This window comes from Dermacentor albipictus, chromosome 8 (assembly GCF_038994185.2).
Source record: "Dermacentor albipictus isolate Rhodes 1998 colony chromosome 8, USDA_Dalb.pri_finalv2, whole genome shotgun sequence".
Taxonomy (NCBI): Eukaryota; Metazoa; Arthropoda; class Arachnida; order Ixodida; family Ixodidae; genus Dermacentor; species Dermacentor albipictus.
In genome coordinates this window covers 87,128,926-87,154,249 of record NC_091828.1, presented here as the reverse complement: position 1 = coordinate 87,154,249, position 25,324 = coordinate 87,128,926, and the positions used below count along the sequence as shown (strand labels likewise).

Below are 25,324 nucleotides of genomic sequence, written 5' to 3'. Positions count from 1 at the left end.
GGGGCGACGCCGCGAGCGACGGCGCTAGTTGGAGCCCCGTTTCTTTTCTGTCGTGACGTCATAGTGTCACGTGGTATTCAAGGCGACACCGCCGCGCCTGAGGAGCTGGGTTGAGCTCTCGTAATATGCTTCGCATAAAAAGAGACAACCAGTAAAGAAAATCGAAGAAAAAGCCTTTTAATCTGTGATGCAAAAAATGTACCAATACGTTAACCCTACTATTAAGAAAAGCGAAACGGTATTACTAGGAACAAGTAATACAAGCCGGTCAGAATACAGGAAAGCAGTGGCGTATACTAAATTAATTTCTAAATAAAACTAGCTCTGTAACTGGTATTACTGAAATCTCTTATGATGGAAACACCTTTCGCACTTCTGATACCATTGCAAATGCCTTCAGCCAATATTTTTCTTGTCTCGCAACACAATCTGGGCACTCTTACTCTAGTGACAGTCGTCGTTCTTTGCAATCTTTTTATCTTTACCCAAGCAGTCCCACTGATGTTAGCGATAGGATCTTGAATCTTAAAACAACTGGCGCTCGACTTGACAACATACTCGCTATGCAAATAAAAGGCATTGTCAATGTCATCACTCCTATCGTTGCTCATATTGTCAGTTTAATCTTTCAGCACTATATTTTGTCTTCTGAACTAAAGAAAAGCAAGGTAATACCTATTTTTAAGAGACGTGATAGATCAGCCATCAATAATTATAGGCCCATCGCTATTATTCCTTGCTTCAGAAAGGTTGTTGAAAGGTTATTTTGCACCCGTCTTTAGAAAGCATTTAAACTACTATCGCCACATCGGTTTCGATTTCACCATGGGGCTTTCCACTAATCTCGCGTTGGGTGCACTTACTGAAAACATCAGAAACACAATTGACGAGGGAAAGTTCCTTGGATCAGTCTTCATTGCCTTCAGTCAAGCTTTCGACTCGATCAATCATAGTATTCTCGTTGTTAGCATTGGTCATGTAAGCCTAAACACCATACATACCCAGAGAAAGAAAGGGAAGGAATGCAGCAGTTTCCTCTGCACGTAACACCGTGTTCACGAGCGTGAGAAGGAGACGATAAAAGGGAAATTCCTCTTACGGGTGGAAATGTGTTCTTGTGCACGTTGGACATAAAAATGCGTTCAAGTCATTTCCATCTGAAATTGACTTGAACGCAATGAATGAATGACATGATCTCGCGAAGAGACTGAACAAAAATTGTAAAAGCAAGTGTTTCCGATTCTACGCTTTTGTTGCCATTAGCCCTCCACTATTATTGATCATACTTTTTAGGGCCGGTCCTACTTCGCCTGCCTGTCACGTGACGTCACAATTCTGCGAACACTAACCACGCAAAAGTGACGTGTACGCACTAAAGATGTATTAATATGCCGAACAAAACTGATTTTTTTCGTATATCCGGAGACTGCCCAGTTCCGAAAGGAATAGCAGACAGCTTCCAGACGATCCCTATCGTCATGGCTACTCGGAGCCACCTATGCTCGTGGCCACTGCGTCGAAAAAGAACGCTACGGAATGATGCGAGTGTACTCGGCGGTATTGTATAGGTAGTTGCGTACTTATGACTGCTGAATAAATAAAAAAAATTGAGAAAGATGTTGAATTTTTATTACTAAGAAAGAAAAGGTGCTTCATTTCCCGTGATCGTCGTGCGTGTCCTGTCGTGGGTTGATCGTTGTTTCTGGAGCCTGTCTTCAGCCAATGGGCAGGCTCGGAAGCGTGGGGCCTGGAAGCAGAAGGCAGCAAATCATCGTCCCGTCATGTGCTAGTTAGTTGGCTTAGGTGTCAAAGTTTCTGCTGAACGTGCTGTAACGCAAACGTTCACGCAAGAGCTAGACGACATTCTTCTTCGCATTTATTGCGAAAAAAAAGCAGCCACCCTTGAACGCGGTTTCCCTTCGTTGGGCTTTCGTAACACTGTCCGATTCTTAGCTGATATAACCTAGTGGGTAAGACGGTCACAGTTTCTGAAGCGCTCATTATCATGATCATGATCAACAGCCACAACAAATGTCACCCTCTCCCTCTGCGTCAATGGTGTGGTGACGCTGAGAAGAACGGTCAGTGCTATTTCGTCGTAATTTTTTTGTATCAAGAGGAAGCCTTAGCTCCTATCTGAATACGTGACAAAGGAGAAATCGTTTTTCTCGGCAATCATTGCATCAATTTTGATGAGGTTTTGTTGTAATAAAAAAAAATTATGTAGAACCATAGTGACTGTTGAAAAATAATTTTTTTTAGGCCGTCAATTTTTTTAGAAACATCGGAAATCGCACACTTGCAGAAAACGAAACTATGAAGTTTACAGCTCGGTAACTCGGCAAAGAAAAATGATGCAACAATTCTGTAAATTACATCGAATAGTGCATCTAAAGCGGATAAAATAATTATTTTATACACGACTCTGCAGCTTACTGTTGGGTGAGTATGCCTTTCACTGAATTCTGGTAAACATCGTAAAAAATTCACGTAAGCACTATATTTATATATCAAATTTGTCCGCTAGAGATGCTCTAATAGATGCAATTTACTGTACGACGACATAATTTTTGATGCAGAGGGACAGAGTTGTAAGCTCCGGGCTTCCGCTTTTTTTAAACTTTTTTTTGTGAAATGCAACAAATTTCAATGAAATAGGCCCAGGGATCATGTCATAAAAACATTTCTGCGTTTTTCATGTATTTGAATAGGCGGCATCGGAGCTGCGCCCGAGCTAAAGCTTCCTCTTACAGAATATTTTCGAAACTCCGTTTTGTTGGGACTGGGCTGAACGTTTTTATTCGTGACATTATTTTTCTCGTGGCAGTCCGCCGGCAAATTTCATATGATGTTCGCTAAGCCATCAGTGAACTTACACGTTTCAGGGCGGTTTCATTGCTAAGATTCGGTACATTGTGTTATCTTCCGGTTCCTTTCATATCTTACCTAAATATTTGCTTTGCCGTAAAGACAGGGATAATACTTTTTTCTTTCTGATTTTACCAGAATCTAGGCCAATTACACACTGTAGGTGTGCACCATCTTTTAGCGGAAAACAAAATCAAATAGATTACGCGAACTATGTCTTCGAGTGGGACTGTGCTGGGATATAGACTATAGTGGGCGGACTGACACCTTCGCAGCCTTATCGCACGTTCGACTGCTTCCTGCCGCTGCTCCATCTTTGTTCACCGATGGATGGGGAAAGCTTTCTCTCGAGACTGGAGCCAGAGGAAGCCTACTCCAGCCGAACGTTCAGCAGCTCACGCAGAGCATTCGAGGAGCCACGTGATCTAGATTCTGTCGCATGTCGGTCGTATTCCTAGCTCGAAGGTTAGAGCGCCTCCGAGTACTCTGAGCTGGTGGGTGGCGCTCCCAACGAAGCCGGCGAAGGGGTTCCGAGCGCCGAATTTCCCTCCAGCCGAAGGCAAACCACGCCGCGATCGAGAGCGTGCCAGTGTGCTCGAAAGCGACGAGTCGATTGGGCCATTAGGAATACACACAGAAAGGCCACGTCATGATTGATTGATTGATTGATTGATTGATTGATTGATTGATTGATTGATATCTGGGTTTTAACGCCGGAACGCAACAGTGGTGTTTACGAGAGACATTCACCCTGCTGTCTCAGTGGCCACGACGTTCTGTTACTCAAAACGAGGTCGCTGGTTCGAATCACGGCCGCCGCGACCACATTGCGATGGGAGCTGAATGCATAAATGCGCAGTTTTGTGTACTTAGATTCAGATTCATGCAAAGCAACTCCGGGTGGCCCAAGTTCATCCCGAATGCTGTGTCTCACATTTCAGCATGCTGAATTCGGGCGTTAAAGACAGTAATTTAACGCGGTAATTAACACCGCCCTCTTGTATTTCTTATGTGTTTACTATTTCTACACATGTTACTTTTGTATATATTTGTTGGCTGTTTGTTTAGATGTGCCTTCTCGTAACAATGATATTGCTTTTTCTCCTACGATTCTAAGTGTGTATCTTTATTATCTCTTGTGTTCTTTGATTTGGCACTCTTGTGTGCAATCTTCATTATCACTGCTATCAAGCAGATGGTCAGTGGACGCAGTTAAGCCCTATCTTGAGGCTTTTTGTCCGCTGTCCGCAATATCACTGCCTGTAGACGTTGATATTGCAATAAACCGAACTTCAACTTGAACTTGAATTCGATTACGACAGGCACTCAAACTCACGCGCCTTTAGATAAGATACTCAAAGAAGCACACACACACACACACACGCGCGCGCACACGAACTGGGTCTCATTGGTATGAGGTTTAGGCGATAAATTCAGCAATGAAATAAAAAGCAAAAAAAAAGAAAACATTAGTTGCGCGCAGAAGAGCCGGCCAAGACCAAGGCTCTAGGTTTTGCTACTGTTTCGACAGAGCAGACTCACACTGAATGCCGAGCGTCGAGAGGAACGTCGACCGAATGCCCACCAGAACCACTTGAAGCGCTATGTTGCCCTGTGCAGCTGTGTTCACGGCTTGCAGCAGAAGGCAGCCGATGCCCTGGAACACAGTGTTGAGCTGGCTCCCGGGAAGTTGACGCAGGAGGCACTGGGGCGCACGAAGGGGGCGAAATGGTCAACATCGCATTCGTGACTGCAACAGTGATTGAGGATTTCGTCGTTCTTGGGCAATGCTGGTTATTTTGCATTTATCGAGCGTGACTTCTCGTGCATGCGGCTTTAATAGAATCTTCCCCCGTGATTCTGTCTCTCTCTCTCTCTTTTCCTCGCTTTATGCTGTCTGCTTAGACCCTTGTACCCTCTCTCTTTTTTCCCTCTCTTTCTCCCTCTTTTTTCCCTGCCAGAACGTTTTATGCTATTGTCACTAATAGGAAATGTGGCGCTTTATTCGTTAAACAAGCATCGAATCGATGGGGAATGCATACATTTCTCTGCAATATGTAATTGCAGAGAAATTTAGAGAGAGCTTTAGCTCGGGGGTTCCAACTTAAACAGACGGGAAAGCAAAAATCGTTTTTTTGGCAATCGCGGTGCCGAATTCAGTGAGGTTTGTTACACTTGGATGACAAAGTTAATATCTAATGACTGTTGGTGGCGAATGTTTTATTTAGGCAGTCAATTAATATTAAACATTGTTAAAAATTGTAAATTTTTCTGAAAACGAAAATATCAAGTTTACATGTCTGTAACTCCGCAAGAAAAAAGATATCACAATTTTGTAAATTGCATCTATTAGTACATCTAAAGTGGACAAGATTGATGTATTATACATGGCTCTCGAGTAGAGCACTTATGTGTGAGTAAAACCTTTACGAAACGCTTCCAAACAATGTAACAAATGCTCGTAAGATATAAATTGACGTTGGGCTGCTGAGCACGAGGTCGCGGGATCGAATCCCGGCCACGGCGGCCGCATTTCGATGGGGGCGAAATGCGAAAACACCCGTGTGCTTAGATTTAGGTGCACGTTAAAGAACCCCAGGTGGTCAAAATTTCCGGAGTCCTCCACTACGGCGTGCCTCATAATCAGAAAGTGGTTTTGGCACGTAAAACCCCAAATATTATTATTATATAAATTGACGTGCGATGTCTTAGTGCAGAGCTACTAACGCATCTATTAACGCGAGAGCGTTAAGGCCCCGTGTGCCAGAAAATCCGGCGTTGGTGACACCGTCGGTGCCGGTGGCGATGTCCGTGTGCAAAAAAATGATCCCGAATCGTGCATATCGATTCACGCGGGCCCTGCACGTGAAGCAGAGTCCTTACTGAACTAATTGAACCTCTGCAACTAAAATCCGTCAGATAATTCGTAAAGTGCGACTTTCACACGACCTACATACATGACAGCGTCGGACTGTAATTTGAATATAGGACAAACTTAATTCTGTTTCACGGAAACTCAAACACAAACCCCTATTCTTAGTAGGAGTGACGTGCTTCGCTCGGTTCCTTGCAATCCCAACCAGATGGCGCTCGCTTACGCACATCCGCGGCAGCGGTAGCGCCCGCTGGAGGGGGGGGGGGGAAGAAAGGAACCAGAAATCTCGCCTTCGTGCATAGCGTTCACCGACAGCGCTTCCAGGAGAACATAACGGTTACGTAAGCTGCAGTTGCCGGGAAGCATGAGAAGCAGTCGGGGATCTTCGAATGCTATCGTGTTCCACTCATAAATGCTAAGCTTAGGTGTCCTCCGAATATTTTTTAAAACTTACCGATATTTGAAAACTGCTTTTAAACACGTCTGACCTTAAATCAAAATTCCGCTTCCAATAGACAGAAAAGTTTACCTTCCTACTTCAAGTGCAACAAATTACATTAACATCGACCCAGTGGTTGTTTCAGAAAAGCGTTTCTGCGTTTTACGTGTATTTCAATAGGCGGCATCGGCGTAGGGGCCGAGCTACAGCTTTCTCTTAAGATTGCTGACAAAAAAATAACAACCTTCTCTCACTTCTTTTTTTAAACGAAGCTATCTCTTGACCCTTCCCCCTACTTTGCCGATTCTGGCTTCTGCTGCGTTGTCGAGAAGACAGCTTCTGCCACCGGATGTGTGCCTATTCTTGATCAGGGCCCGAGAAAGGATATGGGCTACTGAGACACAAGGAGTATGTAGACTAATATGTAATTAGACTAGTTTCGGACTTCTCTGTGCGTACACCTCTTCTTAACATCATTCTTTCGGAAATCGTCGGACATCGCTTTCGTCCTTCGTGGCATAAACAGCTAACAACTGCAGGTGACGAGGATCGCGCCATCGGCTACTGCTGCTAGCTTGCTAAATCAAACACGTTCGCGGCATTTATATTCCAACGTTACGTTGAATCTGCGTGACTTTCAAAAAAATTTTTTTTTGCATTCTGGGGTAGCTGTTTACTCCGAACTTACGGCATGAAGCCGTAAATTCATTCGAGGGAGTAAGAAAAAAGTTATTTTTCACTAATTGATTTCGCGTAAACACAAAGTTGATGCATGAACAGCAAATACGCTTTATCCCTTGCAAACAACAACAATTGCGTTGTGAGCCGGCATAGGAGGCTTTGAGCTTTGAGAGCAGTCTGAAGGGGTGCAATTGAAAACCGGTTCACTTACAGCAAGGACTTGGAACTCAGACGCCATCATGTTTGTCTGCAAGAGAAACCGTTTCGCATGAATACGTACACTGTAAGTTGTAGTATACTAACAAACAACAAAATAAGTGACGTGAGCGCTGATTTGTGTTGAATGCCGCACAAGGTATATCTCGCACGTGCGGGCAGCCCATGAATGGTCATTTGCAAATCTGGTGGAACTCCCACAGTAGCCGACGATTACGCAATAGCCTCAACACGCAACGAACCGATCTTCGAGTAAACTCGGAAACACGTAGCATCAACAACGTAAGGCGTGTTATTGGAAACGTAAGTGTGTTACTTAAAAACAGCGCTACCGAAACGGGACTACCGAAACGCTGTTTGGGCTGTGTGAGTGACGCGGTTTTAGGTAATATGGAAAACCTCCAATCGCCCAATCAGCCGCTCTTCAGTCCAAGTAAATGTAGCTGTTGGTTGTGGCTAAAATGTTTTAAACTCGCCATCGACATGGGGCACGTGGGGGTACTTTGTGCCTTCAACACTGCGCTACATTTGTAGTTTTTTTTGCTTTTTTACGAATGAGATTACGTTATTTAATGAAGGACAGAGGCTCGTTATGCAACAAAGAAGTGACACGGCAAAGAGAATGAAGGGGTGTAGGGGGAGCGAGGGGCGACGCCACCTCTTATGTGCCCACGTTGAGTCATCATGACGTCATGGCTGCAGCAACATCCAGTCTGCCGGGTAGCCAGCGCTCGGCAACGGAGTGTTACACTTAATTTGCAGACTTCTTTTCTAATGCACACGGGCAACCGATACCCACGAGCCATGAGTATGGAACAGAATCCACGGTTTCCATGCAATAGAATCAGCTGCGTGTATGTTTCGGCACGAGACACAAATATGAAGTTCCACTTTGACCTTCTATGTTCTTTTGTTTCAGTTTTTTTTTTCAATGAGCAAATGCTGTTATCGTTGTAGCAGCGCCCAGGGAACACGACAGTTTAAAAAAATAAGAAAATAAAAAAGCGACAGCACTCAGTGTTGTGTGTTAATGTCTTCACTTTCTGTGTTGTGGACTCATCGTGCTGCTGCAACGATACACGTACGCTAGTTCGCCAAATTACCTGCACTACCAATTCATTTTATTTGCATTGCCTCGCTGTAACTAACGTTGATCGGAACAAGTTCGGACATATCTTGCTAAGAGCTCGCTTGCATAGCGAGGCCCCGTCCCCCTTGCCTGACTGCTTGAGCACTGCTTGAGTAAAGCTAAAATTTCGTCACGACACGTGATCCATATAGAACGAGCTCGTCAGCTTACCGTGGTAGGTGATCCAGCCGTGCACATCATCAACACGTCTCCAGAGCACTGGAAATATCATAAGCAAGAGAGAAAAGTTCGCGCGAACGATATTTTAACTTTACCTATTTATTCTGACACACACAAGCACTCATGCACTTGGTCTTCTTGAGGGACCATCGAAGGAAGGCTAGAACTGTAGCTGATACCTATGAAAAATTTTGCTATAAATTCTTAGTACGACTCAGTTCAGCATTTGTGTCAGAATAATATGCCAGCTGTGGCCGTTTATATGCCAAAACTTTCTTTTTTTTTTTACAGCGCGTGCGCGTATGGGCAAACACGCTATTGCGTGGCGTAACCCGTGGTGTCAAAATCTTTGTCGTCTGCACTCCGTTTGAGAGCGTATAAGTGTGGAAAGCAACGTTTGCCCTCCGTTTTCTCAGCTATGTTGAAAGAATTTCAGAGCAGTTTTAAGGTTATGCAATGTGTCCCTCTGTTTAGAGCCACTTTACGTCTAAAGGTGACCACCGTGCGTATCTTGCCGATACCTACGTTGCCAATGTTACCCATGGCAGGCAGGCCGATGTTGATGGAGCCATTGCAGGAGTCGTTCCTGATGAGGGAACCCATGTTCATCCCGCCCAGAAAAGGAATGTTTAGGCCAGATGACATGTCTGTCAAAAAAGAAAAAAAAGAAGGAAAGGCAAAGGAAGGTGTCGTACAGATAATAATTTACATTAAAAACATTAAAAGCCATTTGTCTAACACACAACAAGCCGTCTACAATAATCCAACGCTCTCTGACATAGTTGCAATCAACAAAGGAGCCCTCAAGATTCGATACATGGCCCTCTATTATTCTTACTTTATATACGTGACTTCCCTTACTGCCTTACTGAAAGTGAAGCTTTCTCTTGTGCAGACGACACCACAATCATTGCTACCGACTATCCATTCTTTGGCTCAGAAATTAAACAAAGATTTAAAGAACATTTAAACTGGTGCCGACGTAACTCTCTTGATATTAACCCTTCTGAAACGCCATTCGTGTTGTTTCATTCCAGTCGAAATCCCCATGATCGACTCCATCAAATAATTTGAACCACCACATTGCTCCGGCTGTTTCCAAATGCTAATTTCCGGGGGTAATATTGAGCTCGAACTTAGAGTACGCAAGTCATATCGGTAATCTAAAACGTATACCTTAGTCTCTGGCATTGGAATATTACTGAAGGTTTTGATAGTATTTTAATACATCGACTTTGTTTACACTCTACTACGCATTTATTCAAAGCCACATAATTACTGTATAATAACATGGGGGATACTTGTTTAACGATTTTCACTCTACTACAACCTTCACGAAAACAAGCTGATTGAGTCTCAACCCATTCCGTAGTTATGCTTTTGGGCTTCTTCGTGAACACGTACTATGGTGTTGAGCTCGTAAATTAACCTCGTAAATTACAATCTTTTGATAACCTTGGTCAAGGCACTTGACCTCTTTGCTGCAAATATTTTCTACAAGTCATCTCTCGTTATTACTAATCATACTGGATCCGCTGATCATAATAGTTTTGTTTTACTGATGATTCAAACTAATTACAAAAAAAGCACTGCATGTCTTGCAGCATTATCGTTTTAAAGTAACCTACCGTTAAATATTAGGTTGTCCCCATCGTTACGTGCTTTTAAACAAGTAATTTTTTTTCTTTTCTGTTAGATAGCTAGCTTGCGATATATGGTGCATTATATACTAATTGTATTTGCCATATTCACGCTTGTAAGCTTTTGGTTTAGGTTGATCTTACAGCTTGTACGTAGCGTGTTATTTATGTATGAAAGGTTGCATTTTTTATGTATTATTTGTTGTTGAAGAGCTAGTACTTTTTGTTGCTTTTCGCGTTGTATGCGTTCGTGTATTGTCTGAGTAGTCTTCATGCTGTCACGGCTACGGAGCCTAGAACGTCTTTTGTAAGGGCGAATGCCCTAGTCAGGGGCCATAAGCCACTTTAGTCCTGCACCCGTTGATGTTCCTTGGATGCAGGAGGACCAAGAACTGATGTGAATAAAAAAAAACAGAGTTGCAAAGCAGGCCCATGTCAGACTTCCGAAGGGTACGAGGTTTCCCGTATACAGAGCCGCTGTCTTCGAAGTATGATTTGCTCGAACTAGCAAACATTTGCGAATCTGTGTGTGGCTTTTCTTTTTACAGCGTCAGCTGTTAACAGTTCCTTTCAAGCTTCACGCGTCTATTTCTGACATACCCAAGAGATACAAGGAATTTGTAAAGTTGAAGAATTTGTGTAATTTATGGGAAGGAGATGGAGGTATGATATAAAAAAAAAGGCAGCAAGTAGGGAAGCTGACCAAAAAAGTGTCCTGTTGGCTACCCTACACAGCAGCAATGGTGTTAAAAAAAGAAGCATCCATCACAAAAGAGCTTAACAGGTTATCGAGCTGAAAGCTCGGAACAGATACCACAGCAATGGAAAGCACAGTCAGAGTTAGAAGCAGATTAGATGCGCTGACAAATTGAGGAAATTTGCGGGCACCAGATGGGGTCATCTGGCGCAAGACAGGGTCTGTTGAAGATCGCTGGGAGAGGTCTTCGTCTTGTTGTGAACATAACTAGGCTGATGATGGTACAAGAAAGTGCAAAAGGGATGTCCTTTTATGTAGCCAAACAAGAAGATAACACAGTGATGTTGTTGCGAATTCTTGAATTGATTGACACTGTGCCAAAAAGGTACGCCCTAGACTGGAGCCGTTTCAACAAGGGGTATTCTTTCCTGACGAAGACAAAGCCCTTTGCCTTGCGAATCCCTCGCGTCCCTTTGCGATCTCCAGCTGCCCCTGCTTTGCGTCAGCGGACCCCATCATGTGCCCGCACTTCATCACACCACTTAATTCGCTGCAGTTCTTGATGCGCTTCTCTTCCCTTGGGGCTGATTTTGTAACTCTAATGGGTCGCCAGTTATCCACAATACCAATTACGTGTCCCGCCCCACTTCATTTCTTCTCATGAACATGTTCTTTTTTTTTGGCGAGTAATCAGCCATGATAAGTGTACTCTTGTACAGACTCTAGAAGCTGAGTGCAAATTATGGATTCTCTTTTTCTTGTCGATATATTGAAGATTACTTTTGTGTTCTATATATGATTCTTCAACCCTACTCCTACATTTTGTCGGCTAAGGCTCTGAATTGTTTGTTGCAATCATGCATATAGATTACCCAGATCTTTCAGATATACTAGTATACAATTTGTATAGCTTGGCCGAGTGATTTTACGTATGACGTAGTGACCCGATAAGGCAGGATGGCAATCACATGACAACTCAATCTTGAAATCACAGTTTCCTACAAAAATTACTAGAGAAAGCTCTGGCGCAGCGAATGTTCATCTACCTTGGTAATGATGGTTACCATACGGGTTTGTCTAATCTTCGTTCTTATGGCTCCAACTGTTCTCGTGTTGTTCCGATTTATTTTCCTGAAGTTAGTAAGCATACAAAATTATGAATACCTTGGATACGACGCATATGCAAGACGTGATTATCCTTTATATGTTACCCCACCTCTTATGTAATACCCCGAAAGGGGGTCTTTAAGGAAATAAAACAAACGAAATGAAATTCAGTCACTGCCGGCATGCGTAATCATTGCTAAGTTCGTCGCAACTTTAACAAACACAATATTTCGTTAGAAATGAGGAATTTAACAAAGTCACAAAGTCGTTTGAAGCCATAAAGACAAAGTTTAGCCAAATCCAACCATTCCTGCTGGCCGAAGCGCCATTCTTTCAGTTCCCCGGACATTAAATTGTCAGATATTCTTCTACACTGTCCTTTTGTAGTGAACTCTATCCTTGAAATGACTTCACGGGAGGACTGAGTTGCAAGTCTGGCCCAAGCTTACTCGGAATTTGACGACTCGTCGGTATCATAAGCAGGGGCAACAGGGCACTGATGATTCCTTGAGGCGAACCACTCCTGACGATGCCTTGGATGGCACACTGCATAGTAGACACTGTCAGTATCATAGGCACTATAACCTGCGACAACCTAAAAATTTGGCAATGAGTACCACCCACAAAACCTTGCTGTTACTGTTCTCTGTACCTTTCCGCACTTGAAACATAGTTCCACAGGGGTACCTTCAATAATAATAATAAAAACGTCCACCTCTGCTGCGACGACATGGAAATTAAAATTAAATTATGGGGTTTTACGTGCCGAAACCACTTTCTGATTATGAGGCACGCTTTAGTGGGGGACTCCGGAAATTTCTACTACCTGGGGTTCTTTAACGTGCACCTAAGTTTAAGTACGCGGGTGTTCTCGCATTTCGCCCCCATCGAAATGCGGCCGCCGTGGCCGGGATTTGATCCCGCGACCTCGTGCTCTGTAGCCCAACACCATAGCCACTGAGCAACCATGGTGGGTGCGAGGACATGGAAATCAGCGAAATAATTCGTTATTGGGGATCGCGGGTATGGATTAAGGGCGAATGTCGAAAGTTGTGATAAAATTTAAGGTGATGTCTCTACTATACTTTGTCTAGTAAGTCTACTGACTGACTGACTAACTGACCCGACCCGACCCGACCGACCGACCGACCGACCGACCGACCGACCGACCGACCGACCGACCGACCGACCGACCGACCGACCGACCGACCGACCGACCGACCGACCGACCGACCGACCGACCGACCGACCGACCGACCGACCGACCGACCGACCGACCGACCGGCCGACCTACCGACCGACCGACCGACTGACTGACTGACTGACTTCGTAGGCTTTTAACATCTGAAAGCAGTGCCTCTCTATGGGAAATGCTGAACTGTGATTGATGTTCGAGTTCGGAAAGGCGTTGTCCGCTGTTGTATAATTAGAGCTCGCTATAAGTGGCGGTCGTACTTAATGTCAGTCTCAGTAGACGAAGACTAGCCAAAACAGCGCAATGCGGCAGCGTTAAAAATATATTAACGGTCGCCAAAGTTTGTGCACTGAGATTTACGCATGACGTCATAGTCATAGCTGTGCTTTAGTTCCTTGACGTTTCACGCCTATAGCAAAAACAGCAAAAACATAGCAAAGTCTCAGTAACAAGTAGCGTAGTTGTAGAACTTACTCTTGTTATCGTCGTGATGCCTTGGGTCGTAGAACTTGTCTGAAACGCAAAAACACGGCAACAAGATATTGAGAACCGTATTTACGCATGTTCAGCGTTTTTGACATCGTAAGTATAAGACAAATTTATTGCGGAAACGCCGCAACTGAGCAGTGGAGAATACAAAAAATATATTTCATTCCTGCCTAAGTCTTGACGAATGTGGGAAGTATACACCACCACCCACCCACGTTTCCCTTGCTGTCTTTGAAGCCCGATGTCTTGGGACAGTGAACCCCGTCCAGATTCAGTTCCCTGGAAGAACTGGCGGTATTTTCACAATAGATGCTCAATATATTTCCTAGGGTTTAAAGCGAAAGCTTTACTGGCCGCGAACTCGTGATTTCACCGTGGCCGTGCTCGGAGGAGGCACATGACGCCACGCCGCGTTCCTCGTCACAGCGCGTTCCTCGTCGTTGCGTTCGCCTCCACTCGCTTCGCCAGCTGCGTCGCATGCCTGATAACATGTCGGAGGATTGAAAAGGAGAGCTCGCGTGCGCCGCAACCACAGCTGAGGCGGCAGTATGGACAGCGACAATTCTGATAAGCCGGAAGAGGCCTGGAATCGACAACTGAACGAGATGAAGAGGAAACGAATCGCCCAGGAAACAGACGAACAGCGCGCCGAACGACTGGCTAAACGCCGCAACGTAGCTAGACAAGCAGGCTAACCTGGACTTGCAATCAAGATTAACCAAGGCTAACCAGGCTATGCCTTAGCTTTCGCTGCGTATATCCTGGCAGAGCCGAGCTAAACCACTGCCAATTTTTTCTGAACTCTGCGTGCCCGGACCGTCGCCGTCAGCGAGTTCTCTCTTGTGGCTCCGAGTTCCCAGACAAGCTGATCTCGCTTCGACCAGCCAGACGCTGCTCTTGGAATTGTCGTGAAATAAAGAAATTGTGATTATCAAACTTTTCCGTTTGACGAAACATCATAGCTCGCCTCGAACTGCACCGTGCGTGTCCAGTTTGCTGTCTCGAAATGTCTGACTTTTCACCTTAACTACCGTTTGCGTTGGCTCCCTCCGGTATGCCGCTGAATCCTGTATACATCACTTCCGTTCAGAACAGAAGGTCTCTGGCATGATACCGGCCGTGCGCTGGCAATACGTTACTAGATTAACAGAATGGGCACCGATGGAGGGGAAACGCATTCGAAAACGGCACAAACTCAAGTGGTGCAATGAGCATGCATATGCTTACTAAACATATGAGTTACTTGAAAGAGCGTAGGTTAGGGCGTGTTGGTATTCCACAACTGAGGTTTTTTAGCGCACGAAAAGGGACGAAAGACAGTGGCAAGACGCGGACACAGCGCTTGCCACTGTCTTTCGTCCCTTTTCGTGCGCTAAAAAACCTCAGATATGAGTTACATATTGTTGCGGGAAGAAAGCAGGCCCACGAGTGTAAAATAACTTATATTTACAAATGATGGATATGGCGTTCAGGCAACCGCCAGACTTCGTCTTTCTCTAGTCCAATTCAACGTCTTCCTTCACTTCACCGTAACATCACCCTCCCGGTGGGGGAGCTCCGTCCCGGTGCAAGTTAAACAGCCTCACTTATTGGGGGGACATAGGGCTTGAGCCTGGTGACGTGAACAACATCACTGGTTAAGTTGGGAGGCACGGAAGGCTGACCGAGTGGGGCGATCTCGTAGGTCACGTCGGACAGTTGGCGTAAGATCTGGTACGGACCAGAAAAACGGGACAGTAATTTTTCCGACAAGCCGACACGACGTGAAGGCGTCCAGAGAAGGACAAGGGAACCAGGTGAAAAATGGTGGTCTCGGTGCCGAAGGTCGTAGCGTCGCTTTTGAGAAGCTTGCGAGACTGTGAGGCGATGACGGGCGACATCTCGGGCCTGGGCGGCTAAGTCAATAGCATCGCGAGCGTAAGCAGTGCTGGGTGACTGTACTGCGGAAGGTAGCAACGTGTCAAAAGGCAAGGTGGGGTCGCGGCCGTACAAAAGGAAAAATGGTGAAAATCCGGCAGTGTCGTGACGGGACGAGTTGTATGCGAAAGTGACGTATGGTAAAGCGACGTCCCAGTCGCGGTGATCGTTGGAAACGTACATGGCGAGCATTTCAGTGAGTGTGCGGTTGAGTCGCTCGGTGAGGCCGTTCGTTTGAGGGTGGTACGCGGTAGCAATCCGATGTTCTGTAGAACAGGAGCGGAGCAGATCATCAACGACCTTCGATAGAAAGTAGCGGCCGCGATCCGTCAGCAACTGGCGAGGGGCGCCGTGGTGCAGGATGACGTCTTTTAGTAAGAAGTCGGCGACATCTGTAGCGCAGCTGGTTGGCAGGGCTCGTGCGATGGCATATCTAGTGGCATAATCGGTTGCTACAGCAATCCATTTGTTTCCTTTGATGGAAATTGGAAACGGACCAAGGAGGTCGAGGCCCACACGGAAGAAGGGCTCTGTAGGTATATCAATGGGTTGAAGCAAACCAGCGGGAGGCATAGCAGGCGTCTTCCGGCGCTGACACAGGTCGCAAGAAGCGACATAACGGCGCACAGAGCGATAAATGCCAGGCCAGAAGAAGCGGCGCCGCAGGTGGTCGTAAGTACGAGTGACGCCCAGATGTCCAGCAGTAGGAGCGTCATGAAGTTGCTGGAGCACGGTGAGTCGAAGGTGCTTGGGGACGACTAGGAGGAGCTCCGGGCCGTCAGGACGAACGCTACGACGGTATAAAGTTCCATCGCGCAAGGTGAACATCCGAAGGGACGGGTCATTGGGCGAGGAGCTTAGGCGTTCCATAAGTGTTCGAAGAACAGGATCCTTGCGCTGCTCGTCACCAATGTGGAGGAAGCCGGAGAGGGACAGAATACTGATGTCCGAGTCTGCATCGGTATCGTCCGGTTGATCCACGGGATTGCGGGACAGGCAGTCAGCGTCTTTATGCAGGCGTCCTGACTTATATATAATAGAAAATGTATATTCTTGTAGGCGCAATGCCCAACGTGCAAGTCGTCCAGTTGGGTCCTTCAAAGAGGAGAGCCAGCAGAGGGCGTGATGGTCGGTGACAACGCAGAAGCTCCGACCGAAAAGGTACGGGCGAAATTTCGCGACCGCCCATACGAGCGCGAGACATTCTCTCTCAGTAATGGAGTAATTTCGCTCGGGCGTGGAAAGGCGGCGGCTAGCGTAAGCGATGACACGGTCTTGGCCCTGTTGACGCTGAGCGAGGACAGCGCCGATGCCATGACCACTCGCGTCAGTTCGTACTTCAGTGGGCGCAGAAGGGTCAAAGTGGGAGAGAATCGGGGAAGTGGTAAGCCGCTCAATCAGGGTAGAGAAGGCTTTCTCCTGTAGCGGTCCCCAAGAGAAAGAGGCGTCTTTCTTAAGAAGGTCAGTGAGAGGGTGAGCGATGTCCGCAAAATTTTTCACAAATCGCCGAAAATAAGAGCATAAGCCCAGAAAACTACGGACATCGTTCGTTGAACAAGGTACAGGAAAATTTCGCACGGCGTGAACTTTCTGTGGATCAGGTTGGATTCCGGCGGCGTTGACGAGATGACCAAGCATGTTAATTTCACGGCGACCGAAATGGCACTTGGAGGAGTTTAGCTGAAGGCCAGCCCTGCGAAACACGGAGAGTATGGTTGTGAGGCGCCGCAGGTGGCTCTCAAAGTTCGGCGAAAACACAATCACATCGTCGAGGTAACACAGGCATGTAGACCACTTCAAGCCGCGCAAGAGAGAGTCCATCATGCGCTCGAATGTAGCTGGCGCATTGCATAATCCAAAGGGCATGACTTTAAATTGGTACAGACCGTCCGGTGTGACAAAGGCGGTTTTCTCGCGGTCCATCTCATCGACGCTAATCTGCCAATAGCCGGAGCGGAGGTCAATTGATGAAAAGTATTGGGATCCGTGAAGGCAGTCAAGAGCGTCATCAATGCGAGGCAAGGGATAAACATCCTTCTTTGTTATCCGGTTGAGGTGACGGTAGTCAACGCAGAAGCGCCACGAGTTATCTTTTTTCTTTACTAAGACAACCGGTGATGCCCACGGGCTACTGGAGGGTTCAATGATGTCCTTGTCCATCATCCTGTCTACTTCTTTCTGTATGATGGCCCTTTCTGTTGCCGAGACACGATATGGCCGCCTATGAATGGGGCTGGCGTCACCGGTGTTGATGCGATGCGTGACAACAGATGTCTGGCCAAGTGGACGGTCGTCCAAATCAAAGATGTCCCGATAAGATGACAGGAGATGACGAAGAGCTGTTGTTTGCTCGGAAGGAAGGTCGGGGGCGATCATCTTAGAAACATCGTCCGCAGGCGTCGAGTACGAAGGAGGGGATGACAAAGGTCCGTTCGTACTGAGGAAGGATTCAGAGGTCAAAAAAGAAATCTGAAATTCTTCCAAAGGAGTGATATGCGCTATGGCGATACCGTGTGGCAAAACATGTGACGAGAACCCAAAATTGAGGATGGGCACGCGAGCGCAGTTTTCGCGGATCCGAATTAAGGTGCTCGGTAGGGCAATATTACGCGACAAAACCAGGTCAGTAAGCGGCGACAGGACGTACTCGCCATCAGGTACGGGAGGACAGGGCGTCAGCAGGACATTTGTAGCAGCCTGTGGAGACAGCCTTGCAAATTCAGCAGCACATAAGCGGTGTGGAGCACAAGTGGTTGCGTCGGCAGGAAGCGGCAGGTCCAACTGTACAACACCTGCGGAGCAGTCAATTTGGGCAGAGTGTTTCGAAAGGAAGTCGAGGCCGAGAATTAGGTCGTGTGGGCAGTGTTCAAGGACGATAAATAGAACAACGGTATAATGGCCCCCAATGGTCACACGTGCTGTGCACATTCCAAGGACAGGTGACGTACTCCCATCGGCGACTCGCACGGTGCACGGTACGGCGGGGGTCAGAACCTTTTTGAGCCGGCGGCGGAGAGCAGCGCTCATAACTGAGAGCTGCGCTCCTGTATCAACGAGAGATCTAACAGGAACGCCATCGACTTCAATGTCCAGCAGGTTTCCACATGTAGGCAGGGTCAATAGAGGATTTGTGGGCCGGGTCGGAGTTGCAGCTTCACCTCCGGGAGCTGCACCGCCTAGTTTCCCGAAGCGAAGCGACCGGTTGCAGAAGGGGACGAAGAGCGGTGAACGAGAGGCGAACGGGACCTACGACCTTGCGGAGACGGGGATCGGCTGGATCTTGGTGGAGCACTGTCGGCGTTGATGTTCCTAGTCGGCGTATAGGGCGAGAAAGTGCGATTGTCGGGTACTTGGCTGTAGTGACTCGGAGACGACCACCGAGGAGGCGACGACCAGTGGTTGCGGCAATGACGGGCGATGTGTCCAATACCGGAACAATTAAAACAGATGGGTTTATCATCCGCTGTGCGCCATTCAGCTGGGTTGCGACGGAGTGGTGGAAAGCTTTGCGTCCGGGAGCGAGCGGTCGGAGAAATTTGGTAGGTGTTGGTATGGCGGACTGAGCAGAGAGATGGAATGCCCAAACTTGCTATTTCTTCCCGAACGACCGCTTGTATAAGGGAGATAGCGGGTACGCTTTCCCGACAGTCTGAACGAACGGGAGCCGGGGCCATGGCCTCAAGCTCACGGCGAACGATGCGCGTTATTTCTTCCGGTCCTGCGGGCTGAACGAACCGCGGCGGGTCTTCGCAAGAAGATGTCGCGGCGGTATTGGGCAACCGGTCGAAAGTTTGAGTGACGCGGCGGCCCTTCGCTTGTTCGAAGCGCCGGCACTCCTTAATAATTGCATCCACAGTGGCACAATCCTTACACATCAAGAGATTGAAGGCATCGTCTGCAATACCTTTCAATATATGGCCAATCTTGTCTGCCTCGGTCATGTTGTCATCAGCCTTGCGACAGAGGGCCAGCACATCCTGTATGTACACGACATAGGATTCTGTGGACGTCTGAGCGCGGCACGCAAGTTCTTTTTTAGCTGCCAGCTGACGACCGACAGGTCTGCCGAACAGGTCTCGCATTTTTTCTTTGCAAACATCCCAGCTCGTTAGGTCAGCTTCATGTGTGTCATACCATTGCTTCGCAGTTCCCTTCAGATAAAATATTACGTTTGCAAGCATCATTGTAGGATCCCACCTGTTGTTGTCGCACACTCGCTCGTACATCGTAAGCCAGTCCTCGACGTCGACGTTGTCCGTGCCACAAAATGTTTCCGGGTCCCGTGGGTGAGTGAGGATGACCGTGGGCACGGGCTGCCGAGGCGTTGTCGCTTGTGTCGGTTGATTTGCCATTGTGGCAGCAGGTAGATGACGTCCGCTGCGAAGTTCCGTGGTGGTACCCCGCACCTTCCACCAAAATGTTGCGGGAAGAAAGCAGGCCCACGAGTGTAAAATAACTTATATTTACAAATGATGGATATGGCGTTCAGGCAACCGCCAGACTTCGTCTTTCTCTAGTCCAATTCAACGTCTTCCTTCACTTCACCGTAACAATATTTACCGTGCAACCAACTTCGCCAACAGTCCAACCAGCCGTTGAAATATTACCCTACGTTTTCGACGTCTGCTCCGACAGATGGAAATGTCCGATGCATCAGATTCGCCTTCGAAGGATAAAATTTGGAAGAGCCTTCCAGGTAGCGTTGTTAATGCAGTTCGCGACCGAATACTTTTCAGACAATTCTTGCACACACTGTAAACCAATTTACACGCTGAAGGTGTACATCGTGAAAGAACTTAAGGCGTAGACACATGAGAAGAGAGCCGCACAACACAAACGCTGGCGTTTGTGTTGTCTGGTTCTCTTCTCTCGTGTCCATGTCTGCATGCCTTACCCTATTTTAGTAGGAATCCTTGCCTACTAGCTTTACTTTCTGTATATCTAAGCTTAAGGTGTAATTTACACAGCTAATGGTGCAAATTGGTGTATAATTCGCACCCCTACACCCTTATGAATGTAAGGTTGTGGGTCTGGACAGAAAACAACCTCAAGGGCGTTACCCCGTTTACGGTATATTTTGGAGTCCATAGCTGGCACTGATGCAGTGGATGAGGAAAATCATGCGTGAGTTCCAAAGAAGTTGTTCTCGGGGAGAGGACCGTGTCAACTTCTATAGGCCACAGTTGTGTCGCATAAAGTGGTTTCGGAGCCAGCGGGATGGCTGAGATCTGCTGAAGACTTGTTCATGCACCGGTTCCTCCTCGTTTGTAAGCTCTCTGAACCCCGTGCGTGGTTTGTTCATCTGAAATTTACGAACTCTACTCGATGCTTCTAAGACAAGCAGAGCTTCAGGAAATCGAGAACCTGCATTTATTTGCTGCATAGTGTGTGCAGTCTACTCTGCTCAAGGGCATTTCTCTTATTCTTGTTATTGCGCACCGTCATTCGTCGCGTGAGTAATTTGACTAATCCTAAAGTTGAGTTGACTAAAGTTGAGTAATTCTCAACTAATCCAACGAAATTAGCTAAATTAATACAGGTGCTCCATGTCCTGGTGTTCGTTACGTCACACTGCATTCAGATGAAGAATAGTGAGCAACCTGCGAATGACGTATGAATGAAAACCATAGCGTTTGCATGAGCAAAAAGAAAGAAAAGGAAGAATATCATACTAACATTGCCACTGCCGCAGAAGTTTGTGGAATCGCCAACACACTGAAAAAAAAGAGAGAGACGGAAAAGCAAGCGTTGCTTCACTTTAGAGGCTACATAAATTTCGAGTGTACTCCAGGACCACGAATTGAAACATTAGTATATATGACATACCATGGTCATCCAGTTACATAGGTGTAAACGTAGGTCATATATTTCTCATATTTCGATTTTCATGCTGTCAATTCTGGTGAAGATGTTGGTATTCGATAGCAACAGCCAGTATACGGGGTGTTTCGATGAAGCGTTTAATTAATATTTAAAGATAACCGTGCTAAAGTAAAAGGATGGTTCTTTGGGAGACATGCCGGAGACAGCGCCGCCGACAGAGGGGATAGCTTGTGATTCGTGGTAAGTCAGCTTTTAAGCAATGAATTTTAAAAGTTTATAGTGTATATTCACACCAGCCGTCACCACATGGTCGCCACCATTGACAGCACGTTTCTGAAAGAACCATCCTTTTCTGGGGAAACGGCTATCTATAAATATTACTGAAAGTCTTTGTATAAACACCCGGCGTGTACACTTCGCTTTCAATACATTCTGTTGAAGATGGGCTCGTTGGTTGCTAAATTAGGGGATTTCAGCGTTTCACAATCATTTGAATACGGAAAGTACTATGTGACCTTTCTTCTTAATGACAGGCTTCAGGGCCGTATCAGTGTGTATAAACTGTGTCCAAGAGAACGCTAGCAGAATGTTCTATTGCAGTGTCAAGAGAGGACTCACGTTGCCGATGCCCAGAATATTGTTGAGAGTAATGTTGACACACGAGGCTGCAAAAGCACAAAAGCACAGAAAGAACAATTAAGACGGCCCGCGACAATGGCCAGCGGTTTTCTTAGAAGTAAACTTTTTTGTTCCTTTCTCTTTAGAAAACGGCGCAAAATGCATTTATTGACATTAAACCACGGTATAGTCGGTATCCGGGGGACAAAGACGTATTGTAGGGAGTGAAGCCGACGGAAAAAAGGTGGCACATGCGTCGGACGTATAGCCTAGAGGAGACGGGTATATGGAGCTCAGATATAGTGAAACGTTTGAAAAATACTCGGATATAGCGTGGCAATCACATCACATACAGTGGAGCGTTTGCTAAATCTTGGGCAGATTTCGTGAAGTGGCTAAACAGAGAACCCCTAGCGCTTCAGAAATTTGAGGGAATTGTCTCGCATGCAGCTTCGATTCTTTAGATGTATGCAATTTGATCAGATTCGCGTAGATTCGTGAGGGTTATGTTTAACGGGACTGCCTCAAAGACTCTCTGCTGCTTGAAAAACACTGGCGTAAGAGGGTCGGTACAAGAAATCAAGTCCGCCCATCGTCGAGTGCGTACTGTTAAGAACGGCCCAGCTAAGGTGCAAGTGTTGTCAGCCAGTTGCGACGACGGCGGCGTCAACTTTCCAGGAACGCCACCGTTACGCTCTAGCCTCGTCGCCGTTGTGACTGAATGAGTTCGACGAAGCAGGCTTTGTGCGCAACACGACACCACCTACCCGGATCGGCCGTGAGCGGGGGAGTGTGGCCACGGGAACGTCTACTGATGCTCCTTACCACGCGCCGACCAAGACGCAAGACAATGGCTATCCGGCCGCGCTGCGAGGGTCAGCTCCAAATTCTACTAAATTCGTGTGACGTCAGTTCCGGACCGGACCGTGAACCTGTGTGTGTGTGTGTGCGCGTGTGTGTGTGTAAGCCTTCCCGGAGAGAGGCAGCGTATTTACAATGACTGGACGAACGTTTCCGCCCCCTTGGAATCAAGGGAGGACCGAGTGTTTATAAACCGCTGTTGTGCGGATGCTCGACACACTTTCTTAAGCAGTCATGTTAGACTGAGACACTCTCTCAAGCAGTCATGTTAGACTGACATACTTTCTCTCGCAGTCATGCTAGACTGATGAACTGCATGTAAATACTGTAAATAAACCCGTATTCCTCGTTCTCGATGAGAAGCAGTCCTTCCCTTCATCAACGTCCTCAGCGTGGATAAGTTGGACGACGGCAAGGGCCAGCTACCTTCGAATTCAGGCCGGACTCCAATCTTGACAACGGGTTACGAGCGATGGGATTGAGCCCCCAATTCTGACAGTACTCACCCGCTGACGCTGAGACTCCCGATGTTGTGACAGCCACGAGCAGAACGACGGTCAGAATGGCGGTGGAGCTCATGGTTGATTCCTTGTTCGAACGATCAGCCAAACTGCAGCGTCACTAATCGCTAAGCTCGTAGTCTCCAGACACGAGACCAGACGACACTGGCAAGCCCTTTAATACTCGATATGGACTCGGTTCTAAGCGGATATGATGACGAGAGGATAGAGAGCTTTGCGAGAACCGCATGGTCTCTTTATTTATTTCTTTTTTTTTCATCTTGAATCCGGATTTACACACGGATCCCGCGTTCAAACGCACGTTGAGGACAGGTGTGGCGCGTTGTACGCCGGCAATATAGGGCGTCGTTACACGTGTTCTTGTTTTTTAGCGAAATTTATAAACTTGGTGATGCATGGGCGCTCGACGTTCGATGGGCGTTAGCGACAAGAATGAACAGGCAGCGCAGCCGGTTGAGGAGCGACGCATTTGCGCCCGTGAGAACTGTAGCGCCGTAAAACATACCGCGTTTGCTCGCATCTCAGGCTGCGTGCGATTGCGGGCCAACCCCCGAAATGGGGAAGGTAAGAAAATTGAAAAAACAAGGAGTTTCCTCGAATATATGCCAAACAACAACCACAACAACAACAACAACAACAACAACAACATATATTTGACTGCAAAAGGAAGCGGACGTTTCCCTGTGTTATTGAGGCTCGTCCCAAGCTCTCCTATGTTGTGATTGGCCGTTCGATCCTCCTGGTGAGCCCGGGACTTCGAGCCGGAGCTGAGCCTGCTGAGCGGCAGTGGCGTAGCTAGGTCGTCTGGCACCCGGGGCCCTTAGCTCTTCTGTCACCTCCCCCCCCCCCCCCGGCTGTAGTCGAGGAAGGCGAGGATATCGACGATGTGAGGGTGTCTTCAGACGTATATGACACCCCCCCTTACTGGCACCGTGCACCCGGGGCCCACGGCCCCCCGGCCCCCCCTGTTGCTACGCCACTGCTGAGCGGCCAAGGCCTCTTTAAGGGGCACCGATGAGCTGCACCCTTTCAAGCGCTTTTCCTGGCGGTGGACGGGTTGTGGTTGGCCGTTCACCCGGCGACAACCTCCGGTCACGGCTAGCGCGATTACGGGGAATGGCGTGGCGGCCTCATCAAAACGGTTCTTGAAACGGATGATTTATGGCCAAGACGGCAGTACCTCGGACAGGAGAGGTTTGGGCAATTAGCAAGGATATGGTCCATCACCTGACAGCCGCCGAAATTGGCATGTCCACGCCGGGGACGGAGTCGCTGTACACTCGGAGTCAGTGTACGTTCCCCCCTTTCCCTGTTTGTGTCCAGTGATGTGCGTGCGTTTCCGACAAAGCTCCCTTCGGGAAAAAAATATAAATTGTGGGGTTTTAGGTGCCAAAACCACTTTTTGATTATGAGGCACGCCGGGGTGGAGGACTCCGGAAATTTCGACCTCCTGGAGTTCTTTAACGTGCACCTAAATCTAAGCACGTGGGTGTTTTCGGATTTCGCCCCCATCGCTCCCTTCGGAGGGAAAGGGAAACCGAGCTCCGGTTTGGTGGGACCTGATGTGATCTGTCTCCTGACGCCGGATTGGGGGAAGTGACTGAACAATGACCACGCAGGGCATGAAAGGAGCGACGGATGGCGGGAGTGATGGGCCACTATCCAACTTCATCATCAACTTTTTCTGTACTACTTTGAATTTCCTTGAACATATGTAAATATAATCTTGTTTGTAAAGCGTCCCGGATATCCCCACGTTCACTTACTCCTCAAAGTAGATTCGACATCTTGGAGAACCCAGCCGCTACACCACGTTGTCAGTTATTTCTTCCCACAGTGCACTGTCCTCGCTTGCGTCTGTTGCGCGTTCGAAATTGCTCCAAAGGGAGAACACTCGCACGAATATCTTGGCGTGAATTCCACTCCATGCAGCCGCAATCTAGTTCGCTAGCTGACTAAGCGAAAAGTACAGGCATGTCGAAAGCATGTCCAAGTTAGACGTACGTCTGAACTTGTTCCGAGTGATGCCTCGAACGTCAAAATGGCGTACACAAAACCGTAACCTGCA

The 25,324-nt window shown here is 47.3% G+C and overlaps 1 protein-coding gene across 1 annotated transcript; it reads right to left on the bottom strand.

The window, feature by feature from the left end:
• Positions 1 to 1,607: 1,607 nt before the first annotated feature.
• Positions 1,608 to 23,372, bottom strand: LOC139048478 (uncharacterized). Its single transcript, XM_070522885.1, has 10 exons — positions 23,242 to 23,372; positions 21,875 to 21,921; positions 21,110 to 21,148; positions 13,502 to 13,540; positions 12,282 to 12,378; positions 8,914 to 9,035; positions 8,380 to 8,427; positions 7,075 to 7,110; positions 4,411 to 4,573; positions 1,608 to 1,747 (listed from the first exon to the last, which is right to left on the bottom strand). Exons 1-10 carry the CDS (start codon positions 23,312 to 23,314, stop codon positions 1,716 to 1,718), a joined length of 696 nt encoding a protein of 231 aa, XP_070378986.1. The 5' UTR covers positions 23,315 to 23,372; the 3' UTR covers positions 1,608 to 1,715.
• Between the last annotated feature and the right edge of the window lie 1,952 nt (positions 23,373 to 25,324).

What these genes read in the sequence shown, in the direction of transcription:
- LOC139048478 (XM_070522885.1), bottom strand. Translation starts at nt 23,314, where the DNA reads ATGAGCTCCACCGCCATTCTGACCGTCGTTCTGCTCGTGGCTGTCACA. An exon ending in ATATTCTGGGCATCGGCAAC is followed by an intron (nt 21,149 to 21,874) that starts GTGAGTCCTCTC and finishes CTTTTTTTTCAG; the next exon opens with TGTGTTGGCGATTCCACAAA. An exon ending in CGGCTGGATCACCTACCACG is followed by an intron (nt 7,111 to 8,379) that starts GTAAGCTGACGA and finishes TTTCTCTTGCAG; the next exon opens with ACAAACATGATGGCGTCTGA.